Here is a 15,337-nt window from a genome sequence, read left to right on the forward strand (position 1 = left end):
TTTACTAAATTTTAACTGTTTAATTTCCACCAAAAAGCGACAAACCCATTTATGACAAAAACCTTTTAAATATATATATTTTTTATTGCACGAGACATTAAAATTAGGAAATAGTCATTTTTTAATATAAAATATATACTTATAAATATAAAAAGAACAACTAATTCCCACTGTATTACATAATATAGAAACCTTGGTTCTGATGTGGATAAAAAAAAAGCCCCCCCCCCAAAAAAAAGCCCAGCCCACGCCATCTATCCCCATCCCATATAAATGGGAAAATGTATATGTGTAATATTTTTTTTTCCACCACACAACCCCTCGATATATTTAGATATTTGGCAAAATATTAGTTTGGATCCTTAACTAAAGAAATTGATGTTTTAAGTCCTAGCGAGGTAGAGTTTCACAGAACAAGCCCATTCCGTCTCATCGCGGACTCCGGCCATCCTTGAGGTTTTCAGTCTTATCGTCTTTCGGCACAGATGGGGTATGGATAGGGCTGGAGGGTCATGCCCAGTTTTGGTTTGAGATTTGGCACAAACCCATTGGGGAAATGGAGGTGGAAGCGTTGGAGTAAAGAGGTGAAGAAGAGGAACATCTCCATCCGGGCAAGCTGCTCCCCCAGGCAGTGTCTTCGACCTAAATGGAAAAGAACGATAATACTGACGTTGCAAAGCTCACATATCTGTCATTATAGACGATCCATCTATACATATAAAGGGTCTTGCTAAAATTCTCCAATTTCACCCCGGACTCCGTTAGTAGACGGTTCTACGGGCAAATTACAGACGTCAAACTTTTGTGCCGCCGGCAGCCTACAGGTCTCGTAACTTGGCAAATCTGACACTATGTATTCTAGTTCTTGTAGAACAAGTTGTTGTAGCAGCAGTTTGATAGATAGATAGATAGATAGATAGATAGATAGATAGATACAATAAAACACTGCAGCTGCAACAAGTATACGTTGTATTAAATTATGGGCCCGTGGTTATAATGAATGGCGAGAAAAGGCATGCAGAGATAGCAGGAGGGATGTTAGGAATGGCGTAGGGTTAAATGCCCTAAATGTGGAGAAGAAGAGGATTATTGAATAAAAGAAATATCAGAGGATGCTCGGAGTATAATATATATACACACACACGCATTATATATATATAGAAATATATAAAAAAAAAAATCAGGTTTTGGTGAACAGTAGTGTTGAGCATACCGATTTGTAAAAATTTTACCTAAATTTGTGCATTCATAAAAATCTCTGAAAACAAGGAGGGACCCCCAACGAAACAAATGAGAAACCTCTGAATATTCATTATGAATTCATTCACTCGTTCATTCATTAAACAAAAAATGTTTTTCCTCCAAAAGGAATGATCAGAAAACAAGGGTTGTCTAAAAATAAAAGTGAATTTCTTACCTAATGAAAAAGGAACAAAAGCTTCTTTCTTGACAAACTGTCCGCTGCTATCCAAAAACCTCTCTGGGTAAAAGATTTCTGGGTCGACCCAATACTTTTCATCAAAATGCACAGAGTAGAGGTTGGTGATCACGGTGGTGCCTTCAGGGATCGAATAACCCCGCACAACCGTGTCTCTAGAAGTGGCGTGAAAGATCCCCAGTGGCGCGATGTTGCAGAACCTTAAGATCTCGTGAAGCACTGCCTCGGTGTAGGGCATTTGAGATCGTTCATCAAATGTCGGGCTCCTGTTTGGTCCAATAACTAAGTCTATTTCCTTCTGTACCTGTCCTATTGAGCAGAGAGAAAGGGGTTAGGGAAAACAACTTAGGACATAACTGGAGACGTTCATTACAAAAGGCTCGGGCGAGGTATGGACGTCGTGCTATTAGAACTTCTGGGGCAGATTCGAAGGTTCTGTTGCCTTTTCTCTGTCCCCATAAACCAGACTCATTTGTGGGTACCTTAGGTGTATTGTCTCACCTTGGATGTTGGGATAAAGAGCCATAAACAAAATAGCCCATCTTAGGACATTGGTGGTGGTTTCCGTCCCGGCGATTATGAGCTCCCCGACGGAGAAGATCAGGTTTTCTGTGGAGTACGTGCTGTCTGGGTCAGACTGGTTCCTCTCCATCTCATCCATGTACGCATCTATGAGGTGACGGGGTGACTGCGGTTTACGGTTCGCGGAGAAGCGCTCGATGATTTGGAGGAGAAAGTCGTAGACCTCCGCCGCGTTCCGGAAAAGTTGCTGGTGTTTTCCGAACGGGAGAATTCCTATCACGGGAAACGCGTTGTACAGGAAGACCCAGGCGCTGGTGGCCAGTTCGATATTTTCACTGAATATCTCGATCATGTGCAGGAAATCATTGTCGTCGTATCGAAACCTTTCCCCAAATATGATCAAGTTGGAGACGTTCGAGACGGCTATAGTGATTAAGTGCTTGGGGTCGAAGGCTTTGCCCTTGTAGGTGTCAACTGCGTCGAGGAAGAACAACGACTCTTCGGTGATCTTATTCTCAAAGGACTTTTGACCGTAGCCAAAGTTCCGAAAACAACTCACGGCCAACTTCCGATGTTCCGTCCAACAACGACCATATTTGGCATTGAGAAGACCTAAGGGCGTATATAGAAAGCTTTATTAGTTTTTGAAGATTACAAAGTAACATCTTCCAAAGACAGTTGCAAAAATGTAACAGAGGTGTTCATTCTAACGGCTGTCTCCAATAAAGATCAGTTTTTACATTTATTAAATATCTATTTTATTTCATCGATTTCATATCGTCGTAGGAGGAAGCATCTCACATAACGGGGGAAAGTTGGCCTATTGTGCAGATACAGAAGCGAAGGAATTTTAGATATTCTGCCCATTCTGTTCCAGTATCCGGAACAAACACTGCCTTCGGATCAATAATTCTGTTAGTCATTATTCTAATAAAATAAATGTTGTTTTGGCTTTTCTGTGAGATTCCTATAAGATACATTCCTAAAGTCTAAAAGCGATAACGTTTTTAATAGATGAACACTGAATGTACTATCGACGAAACGATCTGTACAGCGTGAATTTATCAGAATTTTGGCCGAACGAGCATTCATTTCTGTTAAAAATCCAACTGCAATCCTTAATGGGTTCTGCTAGCGTCTTCTGTTGTCATTTAGAGAGGAGTTCTTTCAATTAACCACAGATAATAAGGATATGGCAGAAAACAGAAAATAAACCGCGTGATACGTCATTGCCCATCGCGGAGTTACTGGCAGAACCCGACCGATTAATATGTCCCACCAGGGACATAATGTTCTCCTTTGGTAGAACACAAAACACAGCATCGCCCCGTAATATTTCCAAAAAGGGTAATAAATGTAGGCGTAATAAATCCCTAGTATATTTTATCAAAATAATAAAAACTCATCGGTTCTCTACCTTTAATTTAATTAAAAGTTTCTTCTCTATAAAATATGTAACATTCGTAGCTTTTGGTTTAGGATGTGTGGTTTGGTCCAAATAGTGTTTGGAGAGACCTATGGATTTATATATCAATATACTAACGGCAGCTTGAACAATAGGGTTCCTCACAGGCATTCTGTAGCAATACTGTTGTTACCCACCCAATTTCAAACATTTTGCCTTTTTTTTGGAAAGCCAAGTAAAAAAATGTTTTAATTTATACAAAATGTTTCTTCTTTAAGGCTGCCTACACTGTGTATGGATGTCAGACTCACCGGCTCGCAATCACCAGACTCCTTCAGAACGGATATTAAAATTCCCTGATTATGTTGAACACTTTGATGTTTGTGTCCGTATGTAAAGCGCATTTGTTCATTTCATCTCAGTTTTTACCTTTTGAATAATAGTTTCGAATAAAAACACCAGGACTTGTAAGGCTATTTTTTTTTGTATTAAGCGCTGCGTAATTATTGGCGCTATATAAATAAAAGATAATAATAATAAAACCATTTAAACCTTTGATTTCATCTCTTTTACCACCAATAGAGAAGATTCAGAGCCTTGGTTACTGATAAGGTCATTTATAGTGCAATTATATTGTACACTAGTTATAAAAAAAGATGCAACCTACCCCCCATTTTGGTTAACTTGCGAAACAACGGAAGGGAAGGTCGATCGGCAAACACATCACTTTGGCGAACAAGACATTCTTTCACCGAGTCGTATCCGTTCAGGACCACGGTAGAGATTCCTCCTAAGTCCAGGCTGAATATCTGGGAGTAGAAAAAAAAAATATATCAACACAGATTGAAAAATGGTAATCAACGGTAATTCTATTTACAAACCTGGAGTAAATTCCATTCTATATAATGGGTGGGAATTTATCAATGGTGAGTCAAGAAGGGTCAAAGAGTGATGGAGATAGAGGACATCTAGGGAAGAAGGACCTGCTCCGAGAACCCAAACACTCTGCAGGGAGTTCTAGAGTCTCCTGGCTCAACCATAAGAGTTCCGCCGGCCAACTAGACAATAAAACGCAGACATCCATTAACTTCCAGAGAAATGGGCTTCGTGTACCTAACCGCTTCATATAACACTCAACGGGGCAAGGCTACTTCCTTTGAAGGAAAACCACATTGCGAATGCCAACTTTTTAAAAGGTCCGATGGTAACATTTTAGATCTAATATTACATTTTAGATCCTACTACGGCAAAAAAAAAAAAGCAATTATCGAGAAATGAAAAAAAAAAAAAAAGTCAGCCCCGAATCCCATAAAGCAATATAACTCGAGTGTGAGTTAATCTGCATGTTTGCTGGGGGGGGGGGGGGTTTAAGACAGCACAGTCCATTGGTTACATTATTACAGTCGGGATCCACGACTATTCCAAGGCAAATAAATGTGAACTTGGTGACTCCAACAGTGGAAGCCTCTGAAAAGTTGGCGGATGATCACAGAGGAAATGGGTGGAAATCCTCGCTTATTCCTGAACATTTGTTTCTCTCCAGATTCTTTTTTTTTTATCCCCATATATTAAAAATGTTGATACTTTAGTGGGTGCTTCTAATCTTTAATAATAATAATAATAATAATAATAATTATTATTATTATTATAAATATTATTAATAACCTTAACATTAACATATAATAACAACAATAACTCTAACATACAATAATAAATAATAATAATAATTGTAACACTAACATTTAATAATAATACGTTTTAATCAAAGCCTTTTAAAAATAAAAATACACAAGGGTTCTATTGAGTAAAATGCAGATATAAAATCTGTATTTTATTTAAACAGCACTAATATATGCATTTTCTTCCCCATAACTCTCTGTGGACAAATAAAATAGGGTCACAATAGCCCCGCTGTATAGAAATAGTTTTTTTTTTTTTGTGTGGACTGAACATTCTTCAGAAGAAGAGAACATTTAGGATCTCACACTCCTCTCCTCAAATTACACGCTCCCCAGTCACGCGATGTCACACACTCACTTTTTTCCCCCTGCATTCTAAACATGAAATGTATTTTTTTTTCTTTGCGTTTTAAAGTAATTAGTGAAATTAGAACATTTTGTAATGAATTAAACGAGCGCGTCGGAGCCCCTGCTGCTCAGATAAGTAAATTATATTATTTTGTACAATAAAGCTGGAGCTGAAATCTTTGTGGACGTTGCATAACCCTTTCTGTTCACCATTCAGACGTCGCATGAAGCCGATTCTGCCCATTCCAAACTATACTCCTAATTTCTTGGAGAGTCCTACAGATTATAGAATGAAGGGACAAAGTGTGGCCCCCTTTACCCGCATAACCCTCCCAGCCTCACGCCAACAGCCATTCAGTTTTGTTCCCAATCTGTCGCCCATAATATTAAATGTCAGACACTTTTATTTATTCAAACCCAAAAGACATTTAAAAGCCCATAAATACTCTCTACAGCGGGCACTCTGGGCTCTTTTCTCACTCACCCTGTCATTCTCCAGCCCTCATTCTCCAATCTAATGCCCACCATGAAGAGTTGGGGCAAATACAGACACAATGACCCTTCCAACGTGCGGACATGGCATGTACATACCCCCTCCCTCCTGCAGAAACAACAGCCCTGCCAACAAATTAACCCCTTAGCATCTGACAGACTGCAGTGAGCCCAGTGGCCCCCCCCCATGTCCTGTATGTGGATAGACTGAGGAATACCTGTCCGTGGACCTTACTTTGGTTCTTCATGTAGACATGGGGGTCAGATGCCAGGGCAAGGATGTTCCCGATGAGGGGTAAACCTGTGGGGCCAGGAGGGAAGCCCTTGGGTCTCCTTTGTTTCAAGATGTGTCTGACCATGAAGGCAGCCAGCAGCAGCACAGCACAGCTGGTCACAACTGCCACCAGTTGAGGCAGGGGCCACAGGCCCTGAGCCCACTGACCCCCCAGGGGCCACATGTTCTTCTCCCACCACCACCCCTCTGCCATCTCACACCTTGTCACTAGCCATCCCCAGATCTTAAAGCCACCCTCCCCCACTTAGGGCTTTCTTAGCTGCCCCCACCCCCTCCCCTGTTCTTGCTAATGTTTAACCCCCTCCCATCCTTTCCCCTCCAACTCTGCCCACCCTCCATAGCAGCTCCTCCCAGCTGAAAACTTTAAAAAAAAACCTCTTCCACGTGTTTATTGTGTGAACATGTAGTTCCTGGTTCAGCCCCCACTCCCTAATTGGTCCATAGTTTGGTCCCATCTGCCTTGTAATTGGCCAATGCCATTTGTGTGACAGCTGCTGGATTGCATCATAGTTCCTCCCAGCTGTCATTTCTGAGAATTCCACAGAAACAATGTAACAGTTTGTGGACTTCAAACAAAAGCTTAATTTGAACACAAAACATCCTTTACTTGGAGACAAAATATATACAAAGTAGTTATATTTATTTTAATACATTATTTGTAAACTTTATCCTTTTTTTCATACAAAAATAAAATTATTTTTTTTTTAAAAACATTCTGATTGTTTCTTTTTCCAAGACAAAGTATGATTGCAGAAGCTAAACAAAGTTCATTTATGGCAAAAACTATATTTCAAAACTTTAAAAAGAAAATATAGAATCTGTACAAAGATTGGCTGCTCCAGGCACTCAGCCCTAACATTACATAAAAATGCCTGAAAAGGGCTTGGCAAAGTCTAAAAAAAAAATACATAAAAAAATAAAAAGTTTTCTGATTGTAGGAAAAAAATAATATCTTGTTTCCTACTTCGTCTGTTGGTTGTATATTAATATTAAATGCAATTATGAAACATTCAGAATTAAGTTTTTTTTCTAAAATCCTTGATGACCTTCATCTTAGAGAATTTAATAAATAATTATTTTTTTGCTGAAAAATACACAATTTGGAGGTAACCCCTAATTTTAGGTCCCTGGGCCAGTACCCTTATCCTGGCATTAGTTCGAGGTTTGATGATCGTGAATGTTCACATGAAAAGCTGCAATTTAGTTACTTTAGTTATTTAATTGACAAAGCCTTATTTCACGATGAAAAAATAAATTACATTTAATTTAAAATCATCTACAGTGACTTTGAGCCTCCTTGTCCTTCCTTCCGTTTCCAGAAGCGGATGTTATGTCAGTAAAGGGCTGGAACGCTGACCCCTTCCTTAGGAGCCAAGAGCCACAGTTATGGCTCAGAGCAATAGAACATCTCAGTCTTAATCACCCAGAGGGAAGCTCTGACTAATGAGGTCTATGGGGAAAGGACTTAATTAGCATAAGATGGGCTTCATTAACACTCCCATAAACAATAAGCGTGATGTGCTGTTTGAATTAGAAATATAACCAAAGTATCACATGACTGTATAGAATGGCGACCTAACAAAACGGACTTCTCTGTGCTACATTCCTGTATGTGACACTATATAGAAACCTATAAGAAAAATAGTTTTTTCCACTTTAAATAGTCTGTGGCTCCTACTGTTTTGATGACATCATCTTCAAGCCTGTTAAAAAGTCATACATGTCATATGTATCCTTAGGGTGCCACTGAGGTGTATGCTGAACCCCCCATTCTAGAGCTTGTGTCACTGGGTGCAGAAGTAATCATCGCTCATGGCGTGCAGAGGATAAACTTCTTTTAGTTCATTCAGTTCACTCGTGATTTGCTTCACTGATCTGCAAAAATCTGTTTCTGAACTTTAAGCATGAAGAAATACTTTGGAATCTCATTTGTCTTGTGTTCTGTAACATGTTTTTGGCAGCCGGTTACACGGCGCTAATGCGGATGCTTCGCTAACTGGAGGCAAAGCCAGCATTGTCATTTTTTTACGACATACCTAGAAATCATTCTTGCGCTTACACCCTGCATGATGTAACACTATTGGGCTGACGGAAGAGAAGTAAGAGGAAGAATAAATAAATAAATGCTATTTATTCGGTGTGAGGAAGGATGCAAAGCTGCCTCTACAGTGTTTTAGATAAGTCCTTTTCAAATCTGTTTAATTAGACTCCATATCTAATGTTTGCTACCAAAGTAACTCAAATAATTAAATGCGAATGACACTCACCTGTGAATGGCGGCAAAGGGGGAGGCATAAATAGGGGCCCCAGCTTCATCAAGGGCCCAATGGAACTCAGGCTGGATGTATTAACAAGATCTTTAATAAGGCATTATTACTTTGTTACTTTGTTCTTGATCGCCTGCGCAGTTATCGCCTTTAAAATGTTCTTTTACTTGACAACGGGGTCTCACAAGTTAATGAGGGATTTGTAGCACTTGTAAACACACTGTCACGCTTAACATTTAGCCGGAAAAACAAACTTTTTTCAAAATAAAAAAAGAACAATTTTACATAATTAGATAATAATTATAATCTAAGAATATAAAATATAATTATCCTTTCCAACATTCCTCCACATTCCTTCACTTGTTTACTTAACTTCAATCATGTGTTCGTGTTCTGAAGGTCTTAATACCAATGTAGGTATTGTTAGGTCACATTTTAAATACATTTCCTATATTTTAGAAAAAAAATGTGGGAAGGATGAGCTCCAGAATTTTTAACTCTAGAATAGTCACCAAAGTCAGTTTTTTTTATAATATTTTGTCTATTAGACAATATAAGTCAAAAAGGAAAATTAATGTGTATATGAATTATTTAAACAAGTATTTTTAAACAGAATTTTATAGTGTTTTTTGATGGTTCGGGTAATCTATTCCCTTTTTGCATGTCGTTGGCTGTAATGTCTCCACGATCAGTCAGCAGCCAATAGGAGCCTTCCAGTTATTGACTCATTTCACAATAAGTGTATGAGATCAGAAAGATGCAGCATCTCGTTTAAAAAAAAATAAAAATAAAATTGCCATCAAATAAAAAGTTTCATTTGAAAACAAATATTTTTTTATGGTTTTATGGTTTTTTATGAGAGTTATGATTTTTCCTAGAAAGAGACTTCTCAATATAATACGACAAATCTTTACCGATACTCTTTTTAGTAACTAACAGTATAATCCCATCAATTAGTAACAGATCTGTCCTAATCAGTTTGCAACAATATATCAATATTCTACCTCTAATCGGGGAATAATTCAATCAGACCGGTTAAGTGGAGGAGAGTGATTCGCAATAAATGGAATTCTAAGATCCGTCTTTTCATTAGTAACCGAGCTTTTAAAAGTAGAACAACAAGAGCCTAAGAATCCATGAAAATATAGACAGCAAACATTATCCTATCATACTGCCCCTGAGAAGCTGCCCCTTAACACCATAGTCTCTAGAATCCGCCCCTGTACCCCAGGTCCCTGAGAATCTGCTCCTTCACTTTGAGACCCATAACTCTACAAATCTACCAATTTACCATAAAAAACTCAGGTGTATTGTAATTATATTGACTCCGTACATTATTAAATACTCCAAATAGGTTTAAATACTAGACTTGTGTACGTGGACCAAAAACGATTTCCTGCCCTTTCGGTTTAGAGAGCCTTTTCCATTTCGAAAATAAATTCCTTGCCACTCACTCTCATTCATGCTCTCTCACACTCTCATTCTCCCTGTAATCCGCTCTGCCTCCCAAAGCACTCCTGCAAAAAAGGCAGAGCCTTTGAACACGCCCTTTCCACTGATTGGAGTTGTTGGGGAGAAGCTGTCCTCGTGGTGTCAGCCGTGGCTCCGCCCTTTTGCAGAAGAACTCCAAGAAGCCAGAATAATGGAGATGGATCTAGGTGCGGAGACGCTTCACTTTTTGTCTGCAATATTCTGGCATACTGGAGTTCTTCTGCAAAAGGGCGGAGCCACAGCGGGCCACACGGGGACAAACTCTCCCTTTTTCCTCCCATTTTGCAGAAGCGCTCCGGGAGGCCTGGTTAACGAAGATGATAATGGGGCGAAGCAGATGAAGAAAGAAGACAGAAGATCAAGAAGTGGCAAGAGAAGAAGCGGAGCTGCGGAAAAAGAGACAGGAAGTGGTCGGTGGAGAAGGTAGGGAGACGTTGAGAGAGATTGTGAGAGAGTGTGAGAGAGAGTGAGAGTGTGAGTGAGAGTGTGAGAGAGAGTGAGAGTGTGAGAGAGAGCGAGAGTAGGAGAGCAATGAAAGAAATGAAATGCAAATGAAAATTCTGAGCTCTCTGCTTTGTTTGTTTTATTTCGCTTGGATCCCCCCTCATTCCCGGACATTCATATAAAATTAACAAAATTGTGATGACCCATCTGGTTCTTCTGATTTCTGTTGCATAGGTCCATGTGACATTCCACCGTTTCATATTATATCACATGTAGCAGTTGTGCATCAGCTGTTAGTTAGGTGACTACTTTGGCATAGGGGAGCCATGGACCAGTTGGGGTAGAGCATTGGGTCGTTCTCCCAAGCAAACTCATCAGACATGGTGAAGCATGAAGTCTGACTTGCCAAACCGTTCTCTACCATGTACCATGTACCATGGTTCTGTTACATGGGTATCTGATGTTATTTCCCAGAGCTCTGCATCATCAGGGATTGTATTAAATGTGCCGGTGGCAGGGATCCCAGTACAATACAATTTGCTCTATCCTTGGCGTTCTCTTATCTCGGTGCAAAAGGTTATATTTACAATATTCCTAAAACTGACTTTCAACCTGGGAAAAGTTTTACAATCGTCCTATGTCATTGACCCCTTTAGAGCATGGTGATAACATTTTATGACCTACCTAATTTTTTGTTGGTGAAAACCAGTGTTTTTAGCTGCCAGTGGTTCTGGATATCTCTGATGCAGCAACCAGCTCTGTATCTCTGTTATGTACTTTCACTCTTCTGGGTCTTGACAGGGCAATTTGGCCATTCTTGCCCCATATAATTCCACCAGGAGATTCCTCATTCATTGATAGTTTGATCTTAGATTTGGCTGAATTTTTTTCAAGAAAACTCTCCTTCAATACCAGGACTAACTCAGCCCGCCTGAGGAGCTAAACTCCATAGGGTTGCTGACTTCCCCAAATTCAATTTGTTTACATTAACAAAAGGAGATATGATGTCATTTATACAAACACATATGGGGAATAGACCAGACGCTCTCTGATGACCTGTTTATTAACAGGACTGTGCAAAGAACAAGATGTTATCCATTCAGACTTTAATTTTCCCTTAAAAGCAGTGAAAGGGTTTATTTACAGTAAGAGCCATAAAGATGTGGAATCCGGAGAGTATATTATATGTAATATGAGGAATATACAGGGATATAATGGGTTATAAGGACGGGATTAGTTATGCGGGGGAGAGTATATAATATATAATATGAGGAATATACAGGGATATAACGGGTTATAAGGACGGGATTAGTTATACGGCCGGAGAGTATATAATATATAATATGAGGAATATACAGGATATAACGGGTTATAAGGACGGGATTAGTTATACGGCCAGAGAGTATATAGTATATAATATGAGGAATATACAGGAGATAACGGAGGGCAGTAATCTTCTTCCCAACGGGTTACGTTGGATGTTTCTGATGTCACACGGCCCTTTTAATGCTTTTATATTGTAGCATTGGCTTTTTGCTAATTCAGATTCTATTTACCGGCTTCGAAGTTGTGCTTACTCTTTATTAAGTATTTTCCTTTTTTATCTACTAATGTCTCTAATTAAAATCAGGTCACCCATTTGTTTGGTCCAAAGCTACTTGCTCTCTGAAGATTGCACCCAGGGCATTTGGCGACAACTTTAATAATTCTTATGCCTTTACTGTAATGTATCGATTGTTCTGGCAGGAACCAATAACGAGCCAGCGTTCTGGAATCTACTTAACCCAAGAAATAACTGTTTTGTCGTTAAAACCGAATGTCAGGTTACAGCAATTAGGAACGACACTTCGGAGGGGATCAGCTGATATGTAAGCGGTAACCTAAGGACAGTCCTGACCACCGGTCAACGTGCAAATGCTTACATTAAACTGGCCACCAGCCCCAATGATGGCAGAAAGATTGTGAGCTCTGCGTAACGGTCCTTGGGTTTCAGACTGCTAATCAGCTGTTATATATCGTTGAAAGAAATGATGGCATTTAGGGTTTTTCAATAGCCCCCGGCTACAAAAAAGCCACCAGACCTTAAATGTACCTTTAAATGAAATCACCAGGTGGAAGAAACGATTGCGTATGACATCATATGTTAATTTAATGACCCAAAGGGTTTCCTTTTTCCTTCTCTTTGGCTGTCAAAGGGTTAGAATTCCCAAGCTAGACCGTTCTAATGCCTAATAAATAGCACTTTGGTTTTAAATTGAAAGGTCCCCGGCGCTCAATACAGTATTTTCCTGCGAGGGCCGCTCATTGTAATTCAGAAAGCGTTCTGCTATCTCCTGCCAAAAAGGATGTTTCATCTTTCATTTAAAAATTATACAGTGGTTCCCTGCGCGCTCCATCGCCACGATTGGCTGCAAACTTAAAATCAATAAAAATCAATGACAGGTCTCTAAAATAAGTCAGTTGAGTCATACATTTCATTTCTTCTGTTCATTCCCCGCCTCTTCTGGAAACAAAAAAGCTTAAAGGGATCACAGTACAGATTCTCGGAGAAATGAAAGACGCAAATTTCATGCCTTCAAAGGAAGACGATTCTGGGGTCCTGAGAAAACTAGAATCGTGCATGGAGACCCCGGCAGTCTATGGGCCAAGCCAAAAAAATAGGCTGAATTTACCCAAAAAGTAAGGATTCTCACTCAACGGTACAACCGAGTAGGTGCTTTGCAGGAAATCGGTTGGATTCTGTAGAAATGATGATGATGTTTCCTGTGTTCTACTGAACTTGATAAGAATTCACTAAGGTTCCGTCCCTCCTGTGTCGTAATTCCAATCGAATTTCAATATTGATGTGAAAAACGTTATTAACAATATTAAAATGAACTGATCTAATCACAAAATAATAGAATCTCAAAAATTTTTATTTGCCCTCCTCCAGATAAATCATAAATGTGTGATTTTTTTTACCAACATATATTATAATTATATCAGCGTCTCTGGTGCTTATAAAGGTTTGCCTTCCATGCGCAGCATTTAAAAGGGTCAAATAAAGATAAACACAATCATTTTGTAGTCAAAATACCATCCAGGAGATAACATTTTAATAACACAGGATATCTGCAGGGATCCAAAAGTTACTTTACATCAATGAATGCTGTGATTGTACTTAAATGGTATTTTTAAATAAATAAATAATGGACTAAGACGTTCTAAGAACGTCCTCATTGGCCACGTTATCCGCTCTCACTTTCATGACTCTCTGAAATGTCCCAAGTCCTGCGTTGTGCTTAATGTTGAGTTTGACCAATTTGATAACATTCAACCTTGATGTGCGAAACAGATAACATTGAACAAAGTGTTCCCTCCTCGTAGACGTATGATGCGATACGGTCAGAATGCTTAATTTCGAGTCGGCCATTTTGGGCCACATGGCAGAGGGTACGCCGAGAAGTTGGGTAAGGATCTACTCCATCCTTGAGTTAGCAGAGACTCTATCTCTAGGACTAGAGAGTTGGATAGAGAAGTCTTTCCCTCCTGGGATCACGGCCTTTTAACTGCTTTCCCTGAAATTATATCGTTGGCCATGTGCCAAAATATTTTATTTTATTTCAGATTATAGATAAACTTTCACAACATATGATTCATAATCTCAGATTATAGATAGCCTTTCACAACCTATGATCCCAAATTCCATATTCTAGATAGACCTTCACAACCTATGATCCCAAATTCCGGATTATAGATAACCTTTTAGAACATATGATCCCTATTCCAGAACATGATATGATTATGAAGAAGCTCTTAGAACTTGTTTGGGTTTATTCAGTAATTTAAATAATTAATTTAAAGCTTAATGTTGGTTGAAATGTTTCTGGAAGATAGTTAAAGAAAGCGTTGCATTTAATAGAGAAAGCTAATCACGCCAAAGCAGAATTCACATTATGTTCTCAAACTATGATTTTCCTGAATTGGGAAACAAAATAGAATTTATGCAGAAATGTCTTGATTCAGAATGCTGGGTACTCATCCCTGACCTCTGTCAACACCAAGAACTCCCCGGCGAGTCCGGCGCTTATACCAAATATGTTACAAATGATCGGCAACTTTTTACACTTTTTACACTCTAAAGATGAAATGTTGGTCTAGAGAACTTTCTTTTGAATCTAACCTTGAAAATATGTTCTAACCTGAGAATTATTATTTCTTAAATTGTTTCCAATTAGCGCTGACATAAAGAAGACCCCTTTTTGATACATAAAAATACAACAAATAATATGTCGTTTTGGAATATTGGATATTTTCATTTAAAATGTATCTCCACCCGGATCTTCCATCTTCTCTTCAATCTGCTATCTAACCTAGCAGGACATAACCTGGCAGGACCTTCGGCCAAAATAACGGCACTTGGGCAGGGAACAAAATTCTTTGCCTGAAAACGAATGGGCCAAATACAAACCAAAAAAAACATTTTTTTGCCCCATTTGCACGTCTCATAGTATATACCTGCCTTGTCCTGAGAAGCTCATCAGCAGTTATCCTTCTTATTACATTGTTAAGATTAAGGCAAAGGGATCTGAATAGGTCTGGCTTTGGGGAGAGAAAAGAGAGAGGAGAGAAGAGAGACGGAGAAGAGAAGAGAGAGAGGGGATAGAGATAGAGATTTATATACATAAAGTGATTTAACAAAGGACAGGAGGGAAGATTATTTTAAAGGAGGAGAAAAGTTACAACAAGAGACCGGAATATAAAACTAGAGGGTCAGAGGCTGAGATGGAATGGAAGGAAGTTTTACTTCACAGAGAGAGAGTGGTAGATAAGTGGAATGGACCCCCAGCAGAATTGGTAGAGGTTAATACTGCGAGGATATTTAAACATGTGTGGGATAGGCAGGTGGCTCCTGGATGAGACAAACGGCTTATTAAGGTTTGAGTCTTTACAGAAGGAGAAACGAGCAGACTAGAG

General features: G+C 39.1%; 1 protein-coding gene across 2 annotated transcripts; it reads right to left on the reverse strand.

Moving 5' to 3' along the window:
• Positions 1-466: 466 nt before the first annotated feature.
• Positions 467-4,090, reverse strand: CYP2R1 (cytochrome P450 family 2 subfamily R member 1). 2 transcript variants are annotated; one of them, XM_089503542.1, is made up of 4 exons: positions 4,033-4,090; positions 1,940-2,572; positions 1,418-1,747; positions 467-642 (listed from the first exon to the last, which is right to left on the reverse strand). In XM_089503542.1, exons 1-4 carry the CDS (start codon positions 4,037-4,039, stop codon positions 467-469), a joined length of 1,146 nt encoding a protein of 381 aa, XP_089359668.1. In that variant the 5' UTR covers positions 4,040-4,090. The 2 variants fall into 2 exon arrangements, with proteins under 2 accessions (XP_089359668.1, XP_089359669.1); XM_089503543.1 differs by lacking the exon at positions 1,940-2,572 and having other exon boundaries at positions 4,033-4,045.
• Between the last annotated feature and the right edge of the window lie 11,247 nt (positions 4,091-15,337).

Source organism: Sceloporus occidentalis, unplaced genomic scaffold (genome assembly GCF_023333645.1).
Source record: "Sceloporus occidentalis isolate IW3139 unplaced genomic scaffold, rSceOcc1.0.p SCAF_235, whole genome shotgun sequence".
Classification (NCBI taxonomy): domain Eukaryota; kingdom Metazoa; phylum Chordata; class Lepidosauria; order Squamata; family Phrynosomatidae; genus Sceloporus; species Sceloporus occidentalis.

Bases quoted from the DNA above. Each gene is read 5' to 3' on its own strand.
- CYP2R1 (XM_089503542.1), bottom strand. The intron at 1,748-1,939 runs GTGAGACAATAC...TCTGCTCAATAG, and splicing joins TCTTTATCCCAACATCCAAG to GACAGGTACAGAAGGAAATA. The intron at 643-1,417 runs GTAAGAAATTCA...TTTTCCATTTAG, and splicing joins TTTTGTTCCTTTTTCATTAG to GTCGAAGACACTGCCTGGGG.